Genomic DNA, 27912 nt, shown 5'->3' with positions numbered 1-27912 from the left:
TTTTTAAGAGCTGTGTAAAGTTCAGAAATGAATCTCCATGTTGAGATCTGTCAATCTAAAGTTCAGTGATGTTTGTCGTGGCCCGTGGTTTAACTGACGCTTTAAACGTTACAGTAGAGCAACATTAACTATAGCTGCTGTCAAATATTAGTTTAGCACCTTTTTGATGTGTGTGCATGATGGGATAGTGGAAGCTGAGGGCTTCCAGATCACACTGACTATGTCTGATCAGCATGAAAAGAAGTGAAGAGCTGATTTTTCTTCTGCTCCTCTCAGGAGCTGGAGCGTCTGGAGGTGGAGCGGGTGGAGATGATCAGACAGCACCTGAATCAGTACACCACGCTGCGGCACGAGACCGACATGTTCAACCAGAGTGTGAGTACAGCTTCAGATGCGTCCTGCCCTGTGACATACTGTGTGTTTGTTCAGATATCATTCCAAAGTCATTTTAAACTATTTAAAAACAATATTTAAAGGGATAGTTCACATTTTGGAAAACTGGCCCATTAGCACAATCCCTATAGTTTTAGGAGTAGTTTTATTACCTTTAATTTTCTGTGCAAGCTACAAGTTACGACACAGAGTTGTTTTAGAGGTAAATGCAGAGACTGGTTACTGAAAAACTGCCCTTGACAGGAACGCGCATCAGCTGTTTTTTTGCATGAATTTACCTCGAAAACAACTCTGTCTCGTAATGTTCCATTATTATCTCATAGCGTGGTGAATGTGCAGGTCACAACTTGTCCACCAGGGGCCTCATTTATCATCGTGGATACACCTTTTTTTACGCCATTTTCCCCTCGTTTTGTGCGTACGCACTTTTCTCCGCCAAATTTGGGATCTATCAAGCCAAAACCTGACGGGGAAAAGTGCGGACATTTACACCCATTTTGACCCTGGCGTACGCCTTTTTTGAGGAACAGGAGGAATTGGCGACACCGTTGCTGAGTCAGAGAACTGCAGTGTGAGAGGGAGAGAGGAGCGGAGTAGAAGAGCACAGAGGATTTTTTAAAGTAATTGTGGTAGTGGTGGACCGGTGCTGGCAATCCAACCCGCTCTATAATAACACTAGGCTTTATGTTAATTGATAAACAGAGCGCATTGTGGATTTTGCTTTTTTGATTAGGCTATGTGTGACGTCCGACAAGGATCAAACCCTCCAAGTTTAAAAACACACCGGCAGCAGCGCACACTGATCTGCAGCTACTGAGACTGTTATTATTCTGTCACCTGAGTTAACGAGGTGCACGTGTGTTTGGAGCTGAGAGGAGAGGATAGAGAGTGAGACAATGCGGCTCTGAGGAGGAACTGTGAAGGACTCTGCTGTAGCCTAATGGAAAATGACCTAAACCGAGTCCAGTAGAGCTGTAACTGTGTAGTGGAAAGGCCTGCAAAGTAATGGTAACTATCGTCCTGCTTCCTACATTGTTTTAACATCTAGGTAAAAAAAAAAAAAAAAAAAAAAAGATTTTCTGGGATAAACGGGCAGATTACATAAGATTCTTCTTCTTTCTGCTCCCTTTTGTTGAGATTTGGGAGGTTTTTGTTTTTATTGTAGCTTATTAAAATGCAAGATCATTTTTCTGACTGATTTATTGCCCGTGTATCTGCTTTCGGAGAAGCGGAGAAGTTCCGCTTCTTTCCCCCGTTCTTCGCCCGTTGTCTCCGTTGTCACTTTGTTGTCACAAAAGTTGCTGCGCCACAGAGAGCACATGGCTAGTTAAATATGCACGTGCTGACCATATATAGTTTATATAGGCGTTCCGGGGGCGGAGTAAGAGGTGTGTTCACGTGTGCACCATTCTTGAGTCCTGTGTGATTTATTGCGGAGAGTTGTGCGTACACGCAGTTTGATTGATCTGAAAAAGGTGTAAATATTTAGGGTGTACGCCATTTTCGTCTTTTCGCCGTACGCAAATATTTAGTAGCAGTTTTACACCCTCTTTGATAAATGAGGCCCCAGAGCGTTTTGGAGTTGTTGGATTGTGTATTTGATGAGTTTCATTAGGGAAACCAAGAAATCCCATTAGCCTCCGTAGTGTAGCTCTGAGCAGCTCATGGCTCTGCTCCGCCATTCTAAAAATAGCTTGCACTGACAATTAAAGGTAACAAACCTACTGCTAAAACTATAGGGATTATGGCAATGAGCCTATGTTGAACTATCCCTTTAAAAAACGTGTTACTCCCTGCCCCCTATTGCCCTTATTTTTGGTGTAACCTCAGAAAACATATAGGCTCTGTGGCATTCTCCTCCTTTGGTTGATTTTTGAACTGGAAGAATGCTTGCCTATTTTATGGAGTTATTGGATAAAATCCTGTGTGCCCTGATAGTTGATATAAACATGCATCCAAAGAAAATTTGAAAATAATTTTTGAGAAAAAAAAAAAACTACATTTAACTTCATCCATACTAGAAGAGTCGACAGATGAAGAAAAGAAGCAGAGAATGTGTGTGTTGATGTTGTTCCCTGTGTGTCCAGACGATGGAGCCGGTGGACCAGCTCCTGCAGTGCGTGGATCCCGTGAGGGACAGGGAGCTGTGGGTGAGGGAGAACAAGACCGGAGAGGTGCGGCCCGTGGACGTCGAGATCTAATCTCAGAGCTTTGTGAGACGCAGACACACCGACCTGAAGCCCACCGGCCTGAGGTGTGACTGTGCCGGGGATCAACCTCACCCCCCCCCTCCCCCCACGCTGAGGGATGAGCCTCCACCTGCTGAGGGCGACGACGTCGGAGAGAGAGATGGGTTGTGATTTTCTGTTACACAAGCTGATGCTCGAGCGTGAGACTGACGACACTCAGATGAAGAAGCAGCGACGGAGATCATGTGACATGTAGATGTTCCTGCAGCTCTTTGTGCTTCTGCTCTGTGATTCTTTGACTCGATGATTTAACAGATGCTGCTGAGCTACATGGGTGTTTTATGACTGTGTGTCAGAACAAGGCTTAAGTATTTTAATATCACTATCAACCATGTGCAAGTATTGACCGTTTGCTAAGCCCCGCCCACTCTACTGCTGCTGTCAGCCCGGTCAGGCTTCTGTCAGTCAGCTCCACAACCTTCAACAGACCTTTAAATTGGACCAAAAATTAGAGGTGACTTTAGATAAAATAACTTATTTCTCGTTTTTTTCTCCTTTGACTGTTTTATTTTTTTTCCATAAATCAAACTTAATTGTTTGCTGCTTTGTTTGTTGTTGTAAAATACATTTCTAGCCCAGAGGCTAAAGTGTACTACACCAGGCTAAATCAGACTAGAATTATTCATATTTCCTGCTTGTTGATTTTTACTTTTTTCCTCCATGCACTCTAAACTGAAAGTTCAGATCAGTTTTGCTGCAGTGCTACTGTTCTGTTCCTTCTTATGGCAGAAATGAATTTTAATCAGCAAATGTTTTCTACTGAAAACTCTTTAGGCAGTTGAGATGATATGAAGAGTTACAAAGTTCCATGATGGAAGAATGAACCACGCAAAACACTGGTGTTCAAGACCTGTTACATTTATTGATACATTTTTATATCAAGTCACTTAATATAGGTTGTATCTCTCTTTTTTTTTTCCACCAATGAAAAAAAAGAACAAGTTTTTTTAAGTTTTGTAAAATCCTACAAGAAAAAATCTTTTGCCATTCTATAACATATTCCCAAATTGTGCAGTTTTTGTACAAACAAATGAGTTTTTAAATAAGAAGCAGTGAAGCAACATCCAGCACAAGTTTGGTAGATGTTTCTGTAATGTGATCTAAAGAGCAGGAAGCAGCTGTTTGCTCTGAACTCTGGGACACTGGGTTCACTTCCACTGTGTCAGTGGACGACGTGTCAGTCCCAAACATCTTAGTTCACTTTATAGTTTTCTAATGACAGGCCCTTTACCAACTGAATTCATGTTTGAGTCCTGAAGTTAGCAGGACATGCTAATCTTGATGGCACATTGTTTATTACACTCATTAGAATGTAGCTTCTGTGTTTTTGGTTTGACGTTAAAACACACAGTAATGAAGCTGAGACCTGACAGGTGTTCAGCAGCAGCAGCAGCAGCAGCAGCAGCAGCAGGGATTAACGAACAGTCAGTTTCTGTGAGCTAACATCCCATATCTGGCTACTGTTAGCATCTCTGAAAGAAAACATCATTCCTAATGATAATTAAAAATCAAACAATTGCACTTTATTCCCAAATGATTTTAATAAATTCACTGTAAGCCACTGTTCATATGAAAGAGAACTTAATCATTTTATTACTAATGGAAGTGAAGGAGTTCCATATTCAGGGAGACCTGGTGTAAATATGTGAGATGTGTGATTTGCCATGAGAGGAGGCCGTGGAGTGAAGTGTAAAATACATAAAGATATATAATATACAGACATTTGGTACTGCTAATATATGAAATCTAAGTGTTTTATATGCAAGAGGAGAAATGACAGGTCTACTGTGATATCTGCTTGAGTTGGTTAAGATGTACAAACAGCTCCTTCACTACCAGGTCTTATCCAGTGTTACTGCTTAGTCTTATCTGACCACTGAGACACCAGGACTGAGATGTTTTTGTACATTAACAGCTAAAGGGTGGAATTTTTCATTAATAAAAATGAAAATATGTATCATACATCATAACATAAGCGTTGTGGTTTGTCTTTGTTTTGTATGTGAATAATCAGAGAAATATGAGGAGAATAAATGAGAAACACATTTTATTTCTTATAAAAGACATTTTCACATTAATCAATAAAATATTTGTTACACAAACAGCAACAGTGAGAATAATGAAATGGTTCAAAGTTTAGACAAAGATACACTTAATTAAAATACACAGTTTTGTATTATTCTCAAACCCACATGCTAATGGCACCATGTTGAATATATTACATGGTAACACTTAATAATAATAATAATAATAATAATGATGACTGGTTGTTATGTATCTGTACTATATGAAATATCTGGGTATCTGGAATTTGTTGATGAAGCCTCATGGGAATTAGTTGATTGTCTTAATTGTGAATGAAAGTTTGAACCAGTTTGACATTTAGCTTGTAGACCGGTACATTACAGCTTTAGGTGTGTTTCATCATCTTCATCATATCACATTATAGGAACTGGCTGATGCTAATCTGCTAACCTCCTAGCTTAGCCTTGTTACCTCAGTTTGTTGCTGTCCATTGAATGTGACATCATGTTACAGTTTAACTGAGGTGGACACTAGTCATGGGTCAAAAAACACATTTCTGACCATAATTTAAAAATACACACAGATTAATTATGATGCAATTTTACTTAAATGTCTAGGATAAAATGATAAGGTGATGACATTGCATGACATCAGGCCATTACTCAACGCTGGGAGGAGAGAGTGGCCCTCATTTATGAAACTTGCGTACACCAAAAAAATGGGTGTACACCAAATTCACCGCAAGGATCGGCATTTATTAATCTGAGCGTGAGCGTACGGTACGCACAAATCTCACGCCAGCTCTGACCAGGTGTACGCACATTTGGAACCAGCGTAGAACATGCAGGAACGAGTGCTGCTGTGTCAGAACGATTATTAAACCATAGTCTAATAACGCAGCGATGTGGACCACATGTTGTTGTTGTTTATATTGATAAAAAGATAAAAAGTAGCACAAAAAAAAAAGAAACGATAAAACCAAGTCCGTGTTGAAAATATAACTCGAGTTTTATTTTGGGCAACTGAGATGAATTAAAAACCACGATGTGACAGATGCTCGTTAATCAGCTGTGTAAACAGAAACAGTCAATGACAGACAGACCTGTTATTGTAGATCACACACACAAACTTCCAACATCTGCAGCACCAGAGCATGACCGGACGGCTCCTCAGCGTCTCTCTCTGCCGACACCGGAGCCTCGGTTGGGGGGGGGGGGGGGTGCAGCTGATGCAGCTGATCTCGGCGGAGTGTTTTTCTTTTCTTTTTTTTTCCGTCACCGGGACCTGTCAGCGGGACATCGGGCCGGTGTTTCACATCCCTCCATCAGCCGAACCATGCCAGCGGTGCTGATGGTCATAAAGTCGCGTTCGCAGCAGTAATATGCCTATGATTTCTCCTCAATCACGTTTAGTAAACTGCAGGAGCATTTCATGACATCGCTGGGTTTCCTGACGTGGTCGGTGACACGTGCGTCTGCAGCCTCCATCCACCGGGATGTCGCTTATCAATCACAAAATCTATCGATCTATCAATGTCCAGATATTTAATGTTGCCGCCCTCTCCCTGTTCAACGCGGTAATGTCGGTAAAGTCCCTCTTCTTGGCCGTCTTCCGTGTCTCCATGTCGTAAAAGGGGCAGGGCGACGCCTCTAAAGCAGGAATATATCGGGGCGTGACATTTAAATGACGCTCGTTTTCAGCCGCCGGATTTATCACCACCACGCCGGTTCTACGCCGAAATCAGCAGCGTACACACTTTTAGTAAATCACACGTGACACTTGCCGTACACTGATATTTACACCAGAATCTACACCAGATCCTGCGCAAGTTTGATAAATGAGGGCCATTGTGAGCATATTGCCTCAAACTGAAGTCTTCTCTAAAATGTTGATGCATAAGAAGATACATACTGTATAAGAACCAAAAAACAAAAAACAATCTCCATGTTTTTCCCTGGAGGTCAGTGAACCAATCAGAAGAGAGGAGGCTGATCAAGTGTTGGATGCTGGGTCCACATGGGCGGGGCTTGGGGCCTGACTGTGACATCACAACCTTTCAGAAGTCCTGAGTGATAAGGCTGTACTGTATGTGTTTCTCTGTGGAGGCTTTGATACTTCCACAATATTAATGTAGAATCTAGAGCTGCTTTATAATCAAAGAACACATGGACATCTACCTTTGTACTGCATGGGACCTTGAGAATATACATGTTTTAAAAGTTGCACTGAAGAAGTTTAATTTGCGCCTACACAAGCTACATCCTGAAGACAAGAGGGAAGAATTCCTTCCCCTTCACACAGAGATGATGCTCCCTCTGGTGGTGTATCTGAACTCACAAGTCCCACATTACTGGTATTATGACTTATTATTTTGGGTTCAGATATTTAACAGTGAGGTGAACACTGAGGTGTCAATAATGTTGACACAATGAAATTCCATCTTATGTTGACTTTCTGGACAGTGTGACCCTCATAGTCAACTACCCAGCAGCACACACAAGGTCTCTTTCTCTATGCTGTTGAATTCAATTCAACAACAATATAACTGGATGATAGAGCAATGTTACTTTTTGTCTGGCTTTGTTACTTACATTGTAAGTATATATAATATTTTATACTTCAGATAAAAAAAGCCTTAAAGACCTTTGTGATGTATAACAACAGTCATTTTGGGCATTCAAATAAAGGATTTGCTGATGATATTCATTATCACCTGATGGATTATACATGAGTGCTCTTTGACATGTTGTTTCACGAACAGTTTTCCATAAGATACTAGAAAAGTGTCCTGATAACCTGCAGTTGACATCTGACTTTGTTGGTTCTGATATTTTAGGAATGACCGTGTTTAAATTAAAGGCATATTTTCGGGGCATCGTATAGCTCACCTAGTTGAGCAGGCGCCCTACAGAGTGTACTGTCCTCTCTGCAGCGGTTCTCCTGGCAACCCTGTCTCTCTCAACTGTCCTGTCAAATTAAAGGCAAAAAAAGCCCAAGAAAAAAGAAGAAGCCATATTTTCAGTGAGTTGTATCAGTGTGTGACAGTGTGTGCAGTTCTGCTTCCTCCTCTCATATGCAGTTGCATCTTATGCAGAGACACGACACACGTCCACAGCTTGTTGACAATGAAGACAAACAGAGGGAGAGAGTGAATTCAGTTCCACAGCCCACAGACACCACAAAGCTTAATAAAGCTCCTCACTGACAGACATGGGAACCTGTTTAAAGAGCTGAAATAAAGAAGATCCACTGGGTCCCTGACAGAACCTGTGCTGTCAGAGTTCACACCACCAGGAGTCGTAGAGGACCGAGTCAACGTGGGCCCAGTTCCCCACACTTCTAGTGGGACACATCACTATGAAGCAGGATTATTATAGTTAACTAAAACTAAGACTAAAACTAAAACTACCAGTGAAAAAAGAATTTAGTAGAAAGCAATGCAAAAAATGCAAAACTAAACTGAATTGCAGATAACATCAGCTTAGTTTTAGTTTCCTAAAGTTGCAGGAAGAAAAGGCCACAGCTCAATATGGGACGACGTGGAGTACGAGTGATGTAACGTGATGATGACGGATGGGAACATTATGGGATGCAACTAAAAGGGAAAAATCCCACAAATTTGGAAGTTGACCTTTAGAGGTCTCACAGAGGATTTCTCCTACAACCTGAAAGACTAAATAAAAACTAGTCAATTCCTCAGAAATAAAAACTGAACTAAAACTGCCTAAACACTTGTTGAACTAACTAAAACTAAACCAGTGTTAGTATTAGCCTGCTCTTAACAACGAGAAGGAAGTTTGGAAAAGTCAGTGACTGACTCCCTCCATCACCGTGCTGATGACATCACATCCTGTCTGACTGAGGAGCTCATTAACAGCCTGGTTGTCCTGGATCAAAGAACTGAAGTGGCCAAAGAACTGTCCGGAAAAAAACATCACTTAGAGGATAATAAGGAGGAGGAGGAGATAAAAAAAAAAATTGTCAGATTTTTGCTATGAATTCTTTCTATTGTGAACCAAATGTTATGTTTCAAACAGCAACTGCAACAGAATAATTGTATTTTTGATAAAAGGTGTTTAATAGTTATATAGCTCAGCGACTGTGACAGAATACATGTAAACAGCAACCACTGACACTGGTCCACCTGTAGGCTGTATCTGTGTGCTGGCATGTGATTTTTTTTTTCTTTTTAAAAAATCTTGGTTGAATATTAAAATGTATGAACACATTATGGTACAACAATTCACTGGCATTACTTGACTGTGGTATTTTTTCAGTACCAGTATCAAAAAAACTGTATTGTGGTCATAATCTTGGTATGACATCACTATTCAATCTGTTTTTACACACAGATATTATATGACGAAGTGGATATACTGTAGCAGGTGTGTTACCACAGCTGTGCTCTTACAGATACACAGAGGAAGAAGGAAGTGACCTGATTGTTTAGTGAATCTGGAGTTTGATGGTCCTGATGCTTCAGACCGCTCCATCTCTCCAGGAGCAAGAGGACTTAGAATCTAGAGTCACAATGAGCTGCCGTGATGTCACATCTCTACTCAATCATCAGCTTCTTCAGGGAGTTGAGATAGGCCGGGATGAGCGAGCTGACCGACTCATTGTCGTCATTCAGGATCTTCTCTCCTCTGCCCTCTGAGCCGGCGGAGCTGGGGGAGCGGACCAGGCCTGGGTACGGTGTGCTGTAACCCTGGAGGAGGAGCACAGACACCACCCAGTCAGTGTGTAGACCAACCACAATACAGGAAACAAGCTGCACCAGTCGTATTGATGGATGAAGAGTAGAACAGGGAAGACCTGGTTCAATTCTGGTGGAGATCCAGGTAAAGAGGAACTATGCAAGTCTGGTCGCTGTTTTGCTAACCCTCCTCTTGGCCATGTGCATTTGTTTACAACTAAGCCGGCGAGAAATCAATTGAGTGGGACATAATGTTATAAAAGTAAACATATACAATGTTACCATGTGTATATGTGTGTAGTCTTTTGTCATAAACAAGAGATTGCGGGTTACGGGACGCGTTTGTGTGGCGGTGCCGCAGAGATGAGAGCTGGGACACCGGGTTGGTTTTCAGCCAAGAGACGCTAGGTGGAAGGCAGAGAGCCTCCATTCTCCCTGGAACTAGTTACAAGTCATTGATTTAACCAGCACTAGGACTCTGGAGCTGTTTAATGAAGGTCAAATCCTGCATAGTTCCTCTTTAAAGAGCTGGATCCTGGAATTTAAGTCCTGACAGCAAATGAAAAAAAAAAAAAAAACTTCTCTTTTTCATCTGTGAGAGTTTTTCACAGGCTCCTTATTCAGGTTTAAAAAATGTTTCACTACCCTGAGTGTTTAAGAAAAATAATGATTAATTATCAATTTAAATTAATATTACAAAAATTAGCGACTGAAGGTTGAGAGCCAGGTTTTGAGCCTGAGGTTACTTACAGAGGAGTATCCTTTGCCGAAACTGCCTCTGTTCTTGGTCCTGATCTTGGTGAGTGCTGACTCAGCGATGTCGGCCCGCTCCTCTGCATCATCCAGCTCGTGGACCGTCTTCCTGTACTTGGCCAAGTTCATGTTGGCTTGTTCCTCCTGTAAGGACAATGACAGTGATGTGATGGAGAGATAGAGTCTGTACTCTGGGTGGTGTGTTTCGATGTGAAAGGACCGGGTGACGTACGGCCTCCTCCACTTGTCTCTTGTAGGCTCTCATCTTGTTCTGCAGCCGCTCCACCAGCTCCTGCATCCTCTGCTGGTTCTTCTGGTCCTCCTCCGACTGGAACAGCAGCTCCTTCAGCCGACGCTCGTTCTTCCTCAGAGTCTTCACCGTCTCTGCGTGACGCTTCTGCTCCGAGTCCAGCTCTAGCTCCAGCTCCTTCACCTGCACACACACACACACACACCACTAACTGTGACTGGTGCTCTCACTCTACCGGTTACTGAATGTGTATCGATACAGAACATATCCATGTTCTGTCTTTGAGTCTTATCATTAGATCAGCTCAAAATATTAAAGGAACTTGAGGCAGGATTTGTGAAGAAATAAAATCTAATTGAAATCAGACCGCAATGTTGAAAATATCATACTTTACACATTGACTTTGTACTGTAGCAGTTAAATAACTGAAAATTGTGCAAATGATTAAATATTCCAGCTGACCTAACTGCAATCTATTGTGTGCACTGTTTACATTTTTTTACCACACACTTAAGAGCATTACGCCTTATTATTAACAGTAATTTATTATTAGTAGTATGTTTTATTATTTCATTACCCTCTCTTTATGTATTTGATTGCATTATGTTGTGTTATGTTAAGGCCAGTGATATGTTGTGTTGTCTGTTGTGTCTGTGATGCCTGCTGCAAATCCAATTTCCTTCGTGATATCAATAAAGCTGAACTGAACTGAACTGCATGCAAAAGTTTGAGCACCCCAGGTCAAAATAGTGTGAACAGTGAGACAAGTGGAAGATGAAATTATCTCCAAAAGACATAAAGTTAAACATGAAACACTATATATTTTAATCAATATCAGTGTATTATTTTAGTTATCTACAGTTTCAGAGTGAAAAAGGGAAACAAAGCAGCAGCCTGCAAAAGAATGAAACCCAGGAGACTTGAGCTCTCAGATAACTTTGACCAAGGTATCAGGCAAGATATTTACTATTTACACACTGTGATAGTTTCCAATGGGGGGGGGGGGGGGGGGGGGGGGCTAGCTACTAACTATGCAGGGGGCCCAAACCTCTGCTGTGGGCCCTTTTCCTTTTCTGTCAGTTTGAAAATGTAAATGGCGAGGGAAAAAAAATCATATTGTTTAAAATGTAAAGAGAATGTGTCATCTGTAACTTTATGTCTTTTGGAGATCATTTCATCTTCCACTTGTCTCACTGTTCACACTATTTTGACCAGGGGTGTCCAAACTTTTGCATGCCACTGTGTATAAGCGGTCTGGTGACAGAACATGACGCTCTGATGTTGACACTGTGTGTGTCTTGGTACCTTTCCCTCCAGCTTCTGGATGATCTTCTTCCCTCCTTTCAGAGCCATCTGCTCGGCCTCCTCCAGCCTCCCGCTCATGTCCTTGATCTGAGCCTCCAGACCTTTCTTCACCCTCTCCAGGTGCAGCGTGTGCTCCTGCTCCACACGCAGCTCCTCCCCCACCCGGGCCAACTGACGTCATGACAAAGTTCATTAATGAGAGCCGTTTGTTAAAGTCCACTGACATCTCTTAGTAAACGTGTGTGTGTGTGTGTGTGTGTGTGTGTTTACCTCACAGCTGGCCTTCTTGATCTTGTCTGCAGATGCTCTCAGCTCCCCCTGCAGCTCCTCGTGCTCCTGCTGCAGAGTCTGGAGATCCACCTCCAGCTTCCTCCGACCGCTCAGGGCCAGCTGGAACTGAAACATGAAGAGCGTCATGAGATCAGATGTAAAGACGTAGTTGAATCACAGACACAGGTTGTAACGTATAAAGCAGAAAATAGAATATCACCGGAAAATCTACAAAAATTGTTTGTTTGTCCTGTGTTCGAGGATGTCGAACACAGGAGAGAATTACATTTCAAACAGCAGTTTGCACAGAGAACTTTAAAACAGATGTGCATCTCTGTAGTTGGAATCAATGTAATGCTCTCAAGACCTGTAGAAATATATTCCAATTCAAGAAAACAATTAAAACTAGTTTTTAACTACAGTTTTTTATTTATTGTACTTTTATTTATTTTTATTTATCTTAGTGGGCTGGCACGGGACCAGGGCATCGCAATTTTGTTCATCCCATGTTTTTAACATGTGTTGCATGACAATAAAGAGACCTTTGACCTTTGACCTTTATGACAAAGGTAATTAATGATTCACAAACTCTTTTTATTAATGTCAGATTGAAACTTTGTTGTGTTTTGTTTGTTTTGTTGTAAGACTGTTGCTCAGTGCCTGACAGATTATTCAGAATAATCAGGGGCAGGCAATAGAAGATGCATCTTCTCCCTGCTCCTTTCCAACCAGGGAATATCAAAGTGTTGTGTTTTGGTATCTGTGTGTAATTACCTCGGCTGGTACAAATAAAAAAATGAAACTGAAATGAGACCAGATGGAACTTTCAGCTCTGCAACAAAGACGCTGCTCCTCACCTGGTTGTTGAGGTCTCCATACTTCTCATTGGCCTCCTGCAGCTCCGTCTCCAGGGTTTTGCGGACCCTCTCTGCGCTCTCCAGGGCGGCGCGAGTCTCCTCCCCGTCGCCGAGCAGCAGAGCGCAGCGTCGCTCGGCGGCCGCCTGCTCCTCCCGGCACTCCTCGTGGCTGCGCACCTCCTCCTCCAGCTGAGCCTGCAGGTCCTGGGACAGGGGGAGAGAACATTTCCCTCTGTGAGTCTCAGGCCGATCTAAAACCTCGGCTGTGGAGGATCATCATCACGTGACCCGTGGCAACCTTGATCTGCTGCTGCGTCTTCTTGCTGCTCTTGGTGAGCTCGCCGTTGCTCTTGGTGAGCAGGTCCAGCTGCAGCTCCAGCTCGTTGATGTCGGCCTCCAGCTTCTTCTTCAGCTTCTGCCCCTCCGCTCTGCCTTTCACCTCCACGTCCAGACTGGCCTGCAGGGACTCTAACGCCCTCTGGTGGCTTTTCCTGCCAGAGGAGACAGGGATTAATGGATGGAGACGAAGGTGCTTCAAGGATGGTGCACGTGTCATTGCAAGGTTTAAAAAACAGTTTGATGAAGCAGGTCTTACCTTCAGTTATAAAGTAATGACTTTGTGCAGAGCAAAGAGAGATAGAGGGAAGGAAAATTCAATTGTGTTGCACATTATCTCACAGAGGTCATTCAACATCACAGAAATAAAAGACACATGGAAATAGAAGTAAAAGCACAGACTGGGGTAGCATGCTCTGCAGCTCATTTTGAATAAGTTGCTGCTGTCTAATGGTTTTATTTGGTGAACCAGTGAGGAGAGTATGGCTGTGATAATCAGCTTTGGAGGACAGAAAGTTTATATATACAAGACATGTATGTATATAAGAAGGTTTAGCAGTAACTTCACATGTTTCGACGAATACTTCAACATAAACATGTCAAGGTACTGCTAAACCTTCTTATACACATGTCTTGTATATAAGAACTTTGTTTCAGCTATTTAGAAACAGACACTATGAACCCTTTTGCTCTACTCTCTGAGTCTTGGTTTGATGTCTTTGTTTTGAAGATGATGAAATGATGAAAAATGTCCTTGAACGCTCTAGATGAGACCATTCAGTCTTTATTTCCAAACAATTATATAAGTTTTTTTCTTAATTCAAGTGGAGAACGTTTAGTTTCATTCACTTTTTCAAGGGACAAACACAGAGTCAATGGATCATGAGGTGAAAGTGACTGGTTCTTGAGTCCATAGACACATAATGTAGAATAATAACTGCAGGGCATTAAAGTAGCTTGAGTGCTGTGACAAGATGAGGTACCTGGCAGCTTCAGCTTCTTCCTCCTTCTCCTGCAGCCGTCGCTCCAGGTCTCCTTTAGCCTGGGACAGCTCCAGCTGCAGCCTCAGCACCTTGGTCTCCTCGGCCTGGAGAGACAGGTGTAGGTAGTGATTGGTGAGCAAGTGTCTGAATCACTCATCCTCACCGAGGTGATGGATGAAACGTTAGCGCTGAAACTCCCTCCTACAGACTCTGAATGAGAGCCAGCTAGATCAGATGCTGTTGCCTTTGACTCAAAACAGGGTCAGTGTTTGACTGGTCTGGTCTACATCTATGTCCTCAAATCCTCCTCAACATAACATCTCTGTAACATCTTCATATTTGGTCCACTTGGATTCATGTTTGCGGCGTCGGCCTCACAAAACACAGTTTCAGCTTCCTACAAGTGATGGTGTGCAGACTATCACAGCTGAAACTGTTGTCTATGCCACTATAATGCAACCCTGAAGTTGCAGCAGCAGCATTTCTAAAACCCTCAGTCGTCAGAGCAGGATCACAGCAGAGGAGATGTGTTTTTAAACAAAGACATAGTGGTGTGTGTGGACGTATCCTGGGTGTGAAGCTGTGTACCTCCAGCGCCGCCTCAGACTCCTCCAGCGAGGCCTGGAGCTCCTCCTTCTCCATCTCTATCTTCTTCTTTGCTTTCTGGAGCTCGTGGACACTCTTCCCTCCATCTGACAGCTGGTCTGTGAGGTCAGTGACCTCCTCTGTCACAAAGAACACACACGGCTGAATAACGCATGGGTACTGTTAGCTACCATTAGTTACAAAGGGGTATTCTGACATTCTAGCACATATGCAGCCTGTTACTTATTTTTCTGCCCAATTTGGGCATCTTTTAAATTATTATTATTTTCTCGCTGCCAGCAGTTGAATAAATCTTTCAATATTTACTTATTGTTGCACTTCCTCTCCTGACCACAAATTAACATTGTGTTACATAGGTAGGGTGGCGCTGTTGTCCTGCAATGTCTGTCACTTTGGAGCATGTTGAAAAATGATTGTTCAAGGCGGTGAAGAATGTAGTATTTTGATGTCATGGGGCATGTTGTGTCCAATGTTGTTATAATGCACCAAATGTCTTTGAAGACATAGGCCTAGTATTTACTATTATTTTTGTACTTTTTACTTTTCGTTCTACTTTAAAAAAGACCAATATGGATGTTCTGTAATTTCATGCACCTAACAGTAAATTTTCAAAAGTACTTTGTATAAGTGTTTACTTTGTACGACAGAGTATTAGAGCCACATTGAGATTTTTTTTCACAGACTTTGAGAAAAAACTCGTAGTTTTACGAGGAAAAAAAGTAATAATTTTAGGAGAAAAAAGTCATCATATTATGAGAATAAAGTCATAATTTTATGAGAAAAAGGCTACGACTTCCTCCAAGTCCACCTGGTCCTTTTTGCGGAATAGATGCATTTTCTTGCATATTCTTTTCAAAGTTCTGATACTAATGACAATGTGGTGCTGATGATGTGCCAAAGCCCAACTATGTAGGATATGTGGTAGGCTACTGGTACCGGTACTCTGGTTGAGAAGAGCAATTGTCTGCTACCTCGTTCCCAGAGAAGCACAGTAACCTACGTGAATCTGTTGCCGTTGCCAGAACCGTACTGATACAGGCTCTCCTTGTTTGTCTCCTAGTTTGTGAAACCTATACTGAAGTACTGCTTCACGAAATGCTCCGTGGCCTCAGTTTAACAACGTTTCTCCTCTAAAAACAGGTTAAAATATTATGACTTTATTCTCGAAGTCTATGAAAAAATGTTTTTCTAAATGTGGCCCTAATACTCTGTCGTAATTTTGCATAATCATGCTACAGGTATATTTCATTTAATGCACTGCAACATGAATGTTTAGTTTCGGCCCGTGACCCTCCACCCCGATTCATTTTTGGCCCTGCACTCAGAAGACTTTCCCTGCTGTAGAGAGTGGGATGGTAATGTCTGTGCTCTGTCGGAGGCTGTTGCCAGGACACCATTAGCGTAGCATAGCATCAAGACTTTTTTTGCACTAGCCAACGCTCTAAATCAGCAGGTCATCAGCACACATACACATAAACACACAGTGATTGTGCTGTACCCTGGTAGGCCTTGTTCTCCCTGCGCTGGGCCTCCAGCTGCTCCAGAGACTCCTCGTGTGCCGTCTTGAGCTTGAAGAGCTCGCTGGCGTGTTGCCTGCTCTCCTTCTGGCAGCCCTCCACCTCGGCCACCAGCTCCTCGCACTTCTGCTTCCAGTCTCCGAGCTGCTTCTCCAGGACCCGCTGCTTCTTGTCCAGGGCCTGACCGCAGCCGCTGGCCTGAGACACAAGAGTGGGGGGGGAAAGATTCAGTGGTGACGACGAGCACATTTGTGTCGCTGCAACGTTCAGACTCCTGCGTCTCCTGCTCCAACCTTCTCCAGGTCCATGCACAGCTCCTCCACCTCCCCCTGCAGCCTCTGTTTGGTTTTCTCCAGTGAGGAACACTTGGCCTGGGTGGCCTCCACAGCCTCCTCGGCCTCCTGGAGCCTGGTCGCCAGCTTCTTCCTGTCACACACACACACACATCCAATCACAGGGCCGTTGCTAGGAATTCTGGGCCCCCTTAAAGAATACTAAAGTGGGCCCCTCCCCCTAACTTTTCCAGTTTTTTTTTTTCTTCGCATGTATTATCATGTATTATTTAGCCTACTTTGTTTTGATGCTAATGCAGCATTACACTGCAAAAACTCAAGTATCTTACCAAGAATATTTGTCTTATTTCTAGTCAAAATGTAATTCCTAGTCAAAACAAATGTCATTATACTTAAAATAAGACACATCATATTAAAAGTAGCTTGTTTTTAGACACGTTTTACTTCTTTCAAGCATATTTTCACTTGGAATAAGTAGAAAATATCTGATAGTGGAACAAGTTTTTCTTCCTTATTACAAGCACAAAAAACTTGCTTTCACTGGCAGATTTTTCTACGTGAAGTGAAAATGATCTAAAAAAAAAAGTAAATTTTTAGGTTATGAGTCTTATTTTAAGTGGAAAGAGATTAGTTTTGACTAGAAATGAGACATTTGGACAAGAAATAAGACAAATATTCTTGGAAAGATGTTGAGTTTTTACAGTGTACTATGAGTATTAGTCAGGGTCTTATGCAGAATAATTCAGTCATACAAAGATTAGACTACTGGGGTTTTTTATGGGCCCCACTGGGCGCTGGGCCCCTAGAATTATCATCACCTTTCTCCCCTATGCAACGGCCCTGTCCAGTCAGAGCACTGAGATAGATTCAAAGAGTCATAGTGAATAAAAGACACCACGTACTTTGTTTCCTCCAGCTCATCAGCGTGTTGGATGCTGTCAGACTCATGTTTGGTCTTCCAGTGCGTCACCTCACTGTTGAGCTTGGAGACCAGGCGCTGCAGCTCCTGCTTGCTCTCCTGCTCCTCCTCCAGCTGCTCCTTCAGAACCTCGCACTCCTGCCGCGCCGAGTTCAGGTTGCTGCCGATGGCCTGTTTACACTGGCAACAGAGAAACCACGTGAGATCCACGACTCCGGGTGGAAAAAAACAAAAAAAACCACCAGAAATTAAAATATTCATCAGTGATGTTTCCACACGGAGCTGGAACACAGACCTTGACCTCCTCGTCCAGCTGCTTCTTCAGATCCTCCACTTGGGTTTGGAGCAGAGTTTTGGAGCGTGTCAGCTGAGTGACTCTGGTCTCCGCCTCCTCCATCTGCCGACTCACATCTGCATTATCAGCTGACACAGGAACACTGACTGTTAGCATACTGAAGCATGTCATTATTAAAACATCTCACACCACATGTGCAGAGGAAGCAGAGAGAACATAAACATAAGTGTTCTGACTTTGGCAGAAGCTGTTGTGTGTGGATCATGAAGCCTTTAAGCTCGGACACACGTGGAACTGCAGCAACATCACAGTTTTTCCACCTCTGTGTTTATCCTGTGCTCCCCCAGGCCAAGACCTTCTACTCCACAGTCGTGTGCCCCCACATTTCTTGACTTTGGCTGATCTAACTGAGCGACCCTGCAGGTTGAGGGTCTGAGGCAGTGGCGGTTTTTGCTATGGGCAATGTGGGCAAACGCCCAGGGTGCAATCTGTTTAACCTTCCTCTTATGTTAGGGTCAGCACTGACCTGTTTTTAGGTTTTTAATGCATAAAAGTACCACATAAATTTGTTTATTGCATCAAGACTTTTTGACTTTGTCAGGAACCTCTATTTAAACTAAATAAACCCTTTTTTTTTTTTTTTTTACAAAATCCTAAAATGCTCTGGTTAAAATTATGACATTTGTGTTGTTAGGGTTTTGACCTGGTTATAACAATGAAAACAATAATGAGAGTTAAAACTGAAATCATAAGTACAAAACCAACCTTTTCATGGATAAGGAAGCCTAACAATATAACCAAGAGATGAGAAACTAATGGGATGATAAATAATTGTTTTTAGTGTAAGAGATGGTAGCAGAAAGCTAACACAAGGTGAAGGCTAAAAAGTAAGTAAGTAAAAAAAAAGTGAGTAAAAAAAAGAAAAGAAAAGAGAATAGCCGCCATTTGTGCCAACCAGTTTTCCTGACTACCACTCATTTCCATGTCAAGTCAAGTGGCCGTCTTATTTAATGCAGGCACGTCAGCTTGCTGCTGATGAAGTCAGCAGCAAGAGGTTGTGTTATGGGCAAAGGGGCAGGGGATAGATTCACTCTGTACAGTTCTTCTTGTGTTATGTTTTCTGAAAGTTTGATGAATTGTACATATAATGGCATGTTAATTTTAATTAGGTAACTGATACAGGTTAAAGGGATATTTTAACATTCTGGCAAATTCACCTGTTGCCATAATTCCTATACAGTAGGAGTAGGTTCATTACCTTTAATTGTCGGTGCAAGCTGTTTTTAGATCAACAACGTGTCCACAAGAACATTTTGGAAATGCCGGATTGTGTATTTGATGAGTTTGATGAGGGAAAGTTGGAGCTCATGTCTCTGCCCCGCTGATCTGAAAACAGCTTGCACCGACAATTAAAGGTAATAAACCTACTCCTAAAACTATAGGGATTATGGTTATAGGCCAATTTGCCAAAATGTTGAAATTATTATCTGAAATTATTACTTGTATTTTAATATAAATTCAGGGGCACTTTTGAGCGAGGGTGTGTGACACACCCTGGGGTTGGGGTTCGGGGTACGCCCAGGACCCCCTCTGGTCTGAGGTCAGTGTACCTGTGAGCCTGTTCTTGGCCAGGCTGAGCTCAGTGAGCGTCCTCTGCAGGTCGTCTCCCCTCCTGCTGGCCTCTGACAGCTGCTCCTCCATCTTCTTCATCTGGCTGTCGGAGGACATCTGCAGCGCCACACAAACACTGACGTCACACTGGGCCGTCACAGATAAAAGCCTCTCTGAGGGAGGAAGGCATCAGAACCGGATCCTGACCTTGGCTTTCTGCAGGTTGTCCAGCGATGAGGCCAGCTCGTCCACCTCCATCCTCAGGTTCTGCTTGTCCTTCTCCAGCTTGGCCCTGGCCCGCTGCAGAGCCTCGCACTGTTCGCTCAGCTCCGCCATGGCGTCGTTGTGTCGCTTCCTCAGAGACACGGCCAGAGCTTCGGACTGGACCGAGGACTCCTCCAGGTCCCTCCTCAGACGCTGCAGCTCAGCCTCTCGCCTCTTGTTCACCTCCATCTGTTCATCACACACAGACACACACAGACATGTAGAGTCCAACTGACACCAGCAGAAAACCTGCATCAGCCCAGACTGAGGTTTTAAACACTCAGTTGTGTGGGATTCATTTAAATTTGACAAAATTGCACACGGTGTAGGGATGGGTGTAATTAAGATTTTAAAGGGATAGTTCAACATTTTGGCAAATTGGCCCATTGCCATAATCCCTATAGTTTTAGAAGTAGGTTCGTTACCTTTAATTGTCGGTGCAAGCTATTTTTAGAACGGTGAAGAAGAGCCGCAAGCTGCTCAGAGCTACGCTACGGGGACTAATGGGATTTCTCTGTTTCTCTCATCAAACTCAGTAAATACACAATCCAACAACTCCAAAACGCTCTGGTGGACAGCCTCCGTAGCATAGCTCTGAGCAGCTCATGGCTCTGCTCCGCTTTTCTAAAAATAGCTTGCACCGACAAAAAAACGAACCTACTGCTATGACTATAGCGATTATGGCAATGGGCCAATTTGCCAAAATGTTGAACTATCCCTTTAACATAACTACTATTATCAATACTGCTTATTGATCTGGTTCTTTCATTGTACTTTTATTTGTAATTTTTGTAAAAGAAATAACACAACAACCATATGTAATGTTTTCTCTTGTTAGCATGTCTGAAACAAGTGTACATAGCAGTGGTTTCCAACCTGTGAACTGGAACCCACTGGTGGGCCATTAAGGTATTGCAAGTAGCCAGACAATCCATTGAAATGATGACAGATAAAAAAAATAAAACGACAACAGGACGTGGGTTAAAAGGATGAGTCAGGAGAATCAACAAAGTGGCCTCTGTCAGACAAGTAAGCCACTAAGCTGTCTCTGCTCTCAGGTCCTGAAAGTTCATCAAAAATAAAAAAGTGCTTTGAGGCGGCAGCATCTGTGTTGTAGTATACTGTTGTTGGATGTGAGCTGCCACTGGGTTGTAGTTCACCTGTGAAGCAGTGACTCCTCCTGCTTCCTCCAGTCGGTCAGTGAGATCGTCCAGTTCTCTGGTCAGATCCGCTCTCTGCTTCTCCACCTGACAAACACACACACACACACACAGTACGATGTGACACTGGGTCATCAGATTTATTTCTGTTTGACTGGTGTGTCTCAGCCTCTTGTGATTTCCATGTTTCCATTTGCGTTTCCTGTTTAACTCTGATATTCACATTGACAAGTTCTGGCCTAATTATCCAGTAAGTCTGTCAGTTAAAAAGGCTCCACCTAAAACAGCTGCAGCAGATGTGCTAATGATGCACGTCTAGTGTAACAAACATCAGACTGAAAACCTCATCTGCTCAAGCTACAGTAACAGTGTCTGCCTGCTGAACAGGATACTGAGCCACCCAGGGACCAATGGGAAGTGATCCTTCCTGAGGTCAGAGGTCAGGAGAGTGGCTGGTATCCAATCAGAGCAGTGAACTGTCCAAATATTATCTGTGAGCTGAGCTGCTGTTTCCTGTGGATCTCATCCAAAGCTTTTTTCACTGCTGGATATCTCATAATGTGAAGCTGCTTTCAGTCTGTTGTTTTCTATGTAGATTCATCAGAGCCAATAATGGTCCTGTTACAGGCTGCTGGGATGTGGGACTGCTATTCTTTATTTTCAAATTCCTGATTCATGTTTGACAGGAGAAGTGTCACTGGCTCCACATGTAGAGCTTTACATCAACAGGTATATATATATATATATGATATACATATAAAGACATATGATATATAGTATATCCATTAACATGTGAACTGTGGAAAGCAACACTCACTGACATATTCAAGTTGTTATTATGAGCATCTCTAGCTCAGGAAGAGGAGCAGGGTGTCATCCACATCAAAGTGTACATGGGCAAGATACTGAGCACTTAATATAATAGTGTCTTTTCTAAAGCAGTCACAATAGCAACAGTACAATTACAGTTACCCACAATTACTGCGCATTATAGATATTTGAAGTTTTATGAACCAAATGCTTCAGGAGAAATAAAAAATATAAAATACAAACATTAAACAATCCACTCTGGCTCCAAACAGCATAGTAAAACTTATAATAAAAAAACCCTAATAAAATGTATAATACATATTGTGTATATATAAAATGTATCATAAAACTTGACATCAAAAGGAATATAATATAATTTTTTATAGTTTTGCCTAAGATGTGCAAAACAAATAAAATGCAACATGATGCAGTGCACATGGAGAGGATTTATACCTCAGGGCCGTTAGAAACACTAACACTCTGCAGTTGTTTTCTTTTCCAGCTGATCTGAGGACAGATGTAGCTGTTGTTGGGGCTGCTGTGTAAACGCTGCAGTGTCAGGCCTCCATGACAGCAGAGAGAGACACAGACATCGGCCCACCTCAGCCACAACAAGGGAGGACAGAGAAAACAGATGAGACCGAGGGCCTCACTGAGTGTTGGACAGTGGGAGTGTGAGAGCACATCTGCATCACTTCATTCTCCAAAGTGAACAAGGTCCTTCTCTGAGCCATAATAACAGTCTAATCTGTGCGAACACACCTTTAGATACATTTATGTCCATTAAATTACACAAGTCATGTAAGTTTATAATGAAGCGCATGAAGTTTTAACCTTCCTCTTGTCAGCTTTCTGCTACAATCTCGGTTTACTGTATCCTAGACTTCTAACCACCTGAATCTAAAGGCGATGGTGTGCACTCAACTATGTCATGTGTTATATGAATGAAATAGGTGGTTACCTTCAGTTAGAAATGTGAAACTATGAGGAAAAATTAGCATCATGTTTATACTGAATCATAATGGATTTAATAGTTAAAAGGTTGGTTCACTCAAATCACAAAAAAGACTCTATACAAAACACCCACAGATACCTGCAGAGGTAAAGACAACATCCTCCCTCTGTGGTGAGTGAGGCTGAGGAATATGACAGCATGTTTGATATGGAAGGTGTCAGCTGTGGCACGTCAAACACACAGTGCAGCACAGCACAGCCAAGTGTGTTAGTGTGTCTCAGGTTGTTCTGTTTGTTTTACTTTATCTCTCTCAACAAGTCCTGTCTGCAGCAGCAGGAGGACGTGTTCAGTGAAAACACTTTGATAAATCCAGCAGACAGACAGACACAGAGGCCTCACCACTTTACACAGAGATACATGGGAGAAGTCAAGAGGCAGACACTTTACTCAAGAGCCCAAAACACACCGAGGAAACATCTATCTATCTATCTATCTATCTATCTATCTATCTATCTATCTATCTATCTATCTATCTATCTATCTATCTATCTATCTATCTATCTATCTATCTATCTATCTATCTATCTATCTCAGAAGTTTGTGCTTATAGCTCTTTCAGTGAGCATAGCAGTGGTAAATAGCTTTACATTGCCACAAGTCAATTGGGGGGGCACACAGGGTGGCCAATCAGATTGCAGGGGGGGCAGGTGCCCCCCTGTGCCACCATGGAAGACCCGCCCCTGATGATTAGTAAAATTAAAATAGTTATAACCAAATTTAGACATCATCAGCACTCAATTCAACAAAGTGACCGACCCACATTCACATTAATTTTTCACCTCAGTGGACAATAAAGATTTATTCTATTCAAAAATATTGGAAGATGTAATAAATGAGTTCTGTCCTTTTTCACATTACACACAGTTATTTCTAAGGCTATTATCATGTCATATATCATATAATCGAGGTCATAACTAGCCTGATTCAATCTTTCTTGCATCTTCACATGAATGTAAATTCAAACACACTGATATCTGTATGTGTGTGTGTGTGTGTGTGTGTTCCTGGAGGACTGAGGACTCTCTACTGTACAAACCCCCCTGAGCGTGAACCTGGCTAACATTCCAGCAGGAGGAGGATCCTGTGGAAAACAGTGCTGTCTATCAGCCTCTATCTCTCCGTGATCTCTCCCCCCGTGTGACCTGAGGAGCGCGGCCCTAACAATAGGGAGCCTGTGTGCAGCCCAGGTATGTTCGATTCCAGCTCCTCTGAGGAGCAGATAAAGACCAGCGTGTCTCTGCCTGCCTGCCGGAGGGGTGGAGAGAGGGGGATGGTGGGGGGATGGGGGGTATAGACCCAGCAAGCACCATTAGGAATACCACCCAGAGAGGGGAGCGGAGCTTAAAGCACGCCCTCGGGCTCGCTGTCACTCCATTCAACACTCAGGGTGAAATATGCACCTTTTTACATTTCTGCCTTCACCTACTGTAACATGGGATCTGACGCCGGGTCTTAAGAGGGACGACCTGGTTCTGGGGCTTAAACACACACACACTTTGAGAGCGTCTCAAGTGAAACAACAAGCACCTAAAGCGGCCGCCTCGGTGGATCAGCTTCATATGACCCAGGTGCCTTGTTGTTGTGAAACCCCGTTACACTACAGAGAGCGACTGGATCCAATGAGAGACAGAAAGAAACAACAGCCAGTTCTTGTGATTTGCTTCTAGGAGCAAGATGAAGGGATTACAAGAACCAGAAGGTGGCCTGGTGTTTGTGTGAGTGGAACGGAAAGAGAGAGAGAGAGAGAGTGAAGGAAATAAGAAATAAGACGGAGGGAAAGAGGAAGTGGGGGTCCCTCCCCGCCTCTGGGGTTTCCCTGTACGTTAATCAGAAACACACGGCCTCTCCCACCGAGTTTATTATTACAGGTGCTGATGGTTTGGGGGTGACCAGAGGCACAGCACCAACACATGTACCTCACCGGCTGCCAACACATCAGAGATCTCCTCACACCGCTGCTGGATCTTCAGGGCCCAGTTGTTCTAAAGGTGTCATCTGGATCAAAAGGATCCGGATTTAGAAGTCCCTTTTTTTTTTTTTTTTGCTATCCAGGATCACGTAATCCGTCTTACTTTTATTCTAGTTGTTCAAAGCAAAGTTGGATTGGTTCAGTCTGATCCAGATCCAAACTTTGGTAAGCAACAGGTAGAACAGCAGCTTAGAGCCACTCACAGTGTGTTTATCTGAAAATGGGGTATGTATTGTTTTCTGTGTTGTTTTTTGTTTCTTCAGTGTAAAATATTTAACCATATGTTACAAATTCAAACTTCAAATTTCAAAATACAAATTTCAATTTCAATTGTATTATCCAGTAGTTGGGGAAAAGTATTTTTTTTCTTAAATAATCAAAAGTTAACTTTATTTACTTTAAAGGTGTACAGAAAAGAAAATTGAATTTGAGCCCACTTTGGGTGATAAAATTAATGTGATAACTCATCTTTCAGACGTTGTAGGCCAAACTTTGTGCAAAATTCTATTTTTGAGTAAATCCGGGATGAAAGTGTGTATTTTTTTTTTTCGCATTGGATAATGCAGGCGCACGGATTATACGTCAGCCTGTACACGATTCACCAGCCACTGATATTGGATCCGTAATCCGTCATTCAACGTCTGAGACACGCACACACACACGGAGCTCGGGCTCGCCCCAAGCTTTGAATATCCCGCCCGCTCGATAACGACCAATCAAATTCGTTTTCCTCACTCGGGTAAACTCGTGTTGCAGCTCGTGACAACTCGGCGCGACAAACAGGACAAACGGCCATTTCTGTACACCTTTAACACTAAAATTTAAAAATGAGGTGCAAAACATCATAAACGTTGCTTATTTGACCATTTTGAATTGAATTTAAATGACACTGTGTTCCTGAAATCCCCCTGAATCCACCAACCTGCTGGGATCTGAATAATCCTGATGTTTTGTATCAAAGTTATCCTGATCCTCCTGTGAAAAGGTTTGAACAACACAAACTGGGTTTGATCCAGATTAAAACCAAGACTGGATTACGTGATCCAATCTGATCTCAGAATCTGTTTTTAGTTTTGAAACAACCCATTTTCAAGATTTTATCCGATCCATTATCCCAAATCCGATTAGATTACCTTTAGAACAACTGGGCCCAGCTGATCCCAGAGCAGCTTGGCATCTTCTTACCTGCCCTGCAGCCAGATTTTAAGTTGATCTGCTCTGTGTTTCATTGTGGAAGAGGAGGGGGTGGTGGGGGGTGGGGGGTGGGGGTGTTCCATGGCACCTTACAGCTGTGTGGATGTAACATACCTTGGCTCTCATGGCGCGCTCTGCCTCCAGCTCCTCCTCCAGCTCCTCGATGCGAGCCTGAGGAGAGAACACACAGAAAAAAGAAAGTCTGAACCATCAAGCAGGAGCAGGATATCTAGAGCCGAGCTGCTCTGGTTTCACATCCCTCTGACACAGAACAAATGGGGCGTCAGCTCCGCACATTGTTTGCTATTTCAGGGCGACACTTGTGTGTGGTGAGGCCTCCGCTCGCTCCGGGGATTCAGCAAGCGCCTCTGGCTTTTTCCTCAGGTAGCAATTTGGTGCAAGAATGTCTGTGGCCACCATCATTATCTGTGTTCTGACCCTGGGTCTGCTATGTCCGCTCAGCACCACCAGAGAGACACGGTGCCATTTTCATGCCATTGAAGGAATCTGTGTTATGTTTTTGCTTCCTCTTGGTTTCCTCCACAGCGCTGGATGGAAGTCAGTGATGGTTTCTTTCCCAGTAAATGTAGGAGTCTGACTGACTGTGATCTGACCTGGTCCATCCTGTCTGGGCTCTCTACTCTGTCACTTATACAGACTGTTCATTTGTGCTTTTATTTTGGTGAGGAGACCCTGTAACATTTCAATCAAAATGAGGTCATAACCTTTTCAATAAAGTTATAGTATATGAGTTAGATTCAACACAAAAATATTTTTCACACCATTTGATAGCATAACAGTGTGCTCTACTTGTGTAATGTGATATTAATATGGTACTTCTACAACATACACACAGTACAACATAATATAGTTTAGGAGTACAAGTTGTTCATAAATAATATGCTAATAAACACTCAACAAGTGTCCGTCAGTCTACAGCCTGTGATAGTTATATTTATTACACAACTAAAAATATATGCTTAACTATAAAAATGTGACTTCATGTGAAAATATGAAATAAACTGAAGTTCTAGTAAAAATGTCTTCAGCTCTATCACTTTATTTCATCAGTGCTCTACTTTCTAGCTCTGTCCCATGGATCACTATCTTACAGCTGATTGGCTGATCTCAGATACAACCAGCACATGTGCCCACAACATTCACCACATTAATGATGTCAAGGACTATATATTAATCAAGAACAATAATGAGCTACAGACCCAGCTCCATGATGACTTCATGTTGAACTGGTTCAGGAATGAATGTAACGTCAAGACTTCAAGGGAGTTTAACACATTTCTATACATGTTCTAATCTGGTCTCTGGCAAATCCAAGCATAACTTTAACTATGTAACTATAACCCTGACATGAATAAAAATATAATGAGCAAATTTGCTAAAAATTAATGAGTTGAAAACAAAAATCATGAATGAAAAGAAAAGAAAAACTAAACCACTGTAACCATGGTTACTACTATATTTACTCAAACATAATTGACTTCCCCTTCACCAAGGTGGTCATCCGATCATCCAGCAAATCAAGATCTCACATGTAAAGCATAACTCACACACAAGAGTTGTGCAACAGAGTTATCCTGACATAATCCTTTGTGTTTACACATGATTATTTATGATGGTGATATTGAACCGTAAGACACATTTTAAATACAGGTCTTTACCGAACACATAAAACAAATCAGAAAAGTAGATAGATGAGTAAATCATCTCTGCCCCACTAATCCTCTGCCACAGGCGCTAATAAACATTTATTGCTGGTTTCCCTCACATGGCAGCATCCCTCCAAGTTGTGTCATGTTCTGCGCTATCTCCTGTGTCTATCTAAACCTCAGTGTCAGGAGGTGTCTGACATGCAGACAGCAGCTCCTCTACATGCCTATGTGGTATAAAAAAAAAGAAAGAAAAAAAAAGCCGCTACACGCGCTCCCTGAACATGAAACCATCAGATGTTACAGGGCAAAATAAATAAAACTCCTGGATGAGGAATCCTTCTGCATCGTATACCATGTTTGATTCACCCCAGTCTAATTACCACCATGCTTTTAGAAAGCTGAGCTCAGACATGCCACAGTCTAATAAAAGTCACTCATCCTGCTCTGGGATCAGCGAAGCTTTAATAAGAGA

The 27912-nt window shown here is 42.6% G+C and overlaps 3 protein-coding genes across 3 annotated transcripts in view; 1 reads left to right on the top strand and 2 right to left on the bottom strand.

Moving 5' to 3' along the window:
* The window catches only part of gas7b (growth arrest-specific 7b), a 74463-nt gene extending 69937 nt beyond the window's left edge, over positions 1-4526 (top strand). The window contains exons 13-14 of the mRNA XM_083993998.1: positions 277-375; positions 2481-4526. Of these exons, the coding sequence (XP_083850124.1) occupies positions 277-375; positions 2481-2594 (213 nt within the window). The 3' untranslated portion in view covers positions 2595-4526. The remainder of the gene's footprint in view (positions 1-276; positions 376-2480) is intronic.
* A 4368-nt stretch (positions 4527-8894) lies between these two features.
* On the bottom strand, positions 8895-11897 carry LOC311003191 (uncharacterized protein MYH16; the record flags this gene model as incomplete). The annotated part of the gene is made up of 5 exons (XM_083994876.1): positions 8895-9375; positions 10114-10260; positions 10349-10549; positions 11672-11842; positions 11892-11897. The coding sequence occupies 5 exons, from the start codon at positions 11895-11897 to the stop codon at positions 9223-9225; spliced, it is 678 nt and encodes a 225-aa protein (XP_083851002.1). The 3' UTR covers positions 8895-9222.
* A 2117-nt stretch (positions 11898-14014) lies between these two features.
* Positions 14015-27912, bottom strand: part of LOC311003189 (uncharacterized protein) — a gene marked incomplete at both ends in the record, with an annotated part of 40436 nt that continues 26538 nt past the window's right edge. The window contains 10 exons of the mRNA XM_083994874.1: positions 14015-14221; positions 14706-14842; positions 16222-16438; positions 16534-16666; positions 17436-17632; positions 17748-17875; positions 19358-19475; positions 19566-19811; positions 20783-20869; positions 25885-25941. Of these exons, the coding sequence (XP_083851000.1) occupies positions 14015-14221; positions 14706-14842; positions 16222-16438; positions 16534-16666; positions 17436-17632; positions 17748-17875; positions 19358-19475; positions 19566-19811; positions 20783-20869; positions 25885-25941 (1527 nt within the window). The remainder of the gene's footprint in view (positions 14222-14705; positions 14843-16221; positions 16439-16533; positions 16667-17435; positions 17633-17747; positions 17876-19357; positions 19476-19565; positions 19812-20782; positions 20870-25884; positions 25942-27912) is intronic.

This window comes from Trachurus trachurus, assembly GCF_905171665.1.
Source record: "Trachurus trachurus genome assembly, chromosome: 19".
Taxonomy (NCBI): Eukaryota; Metazoa; Chordata; class Actinopteri; order Carangiformes; family Carangidae; genus Trachurus; species Trachurus trachurus.
The sequence above is the reverse complement of the archived record's forward strand: the minus strand, read 5'-3'. Positions and strand labels throughout refer to the sequence as shown.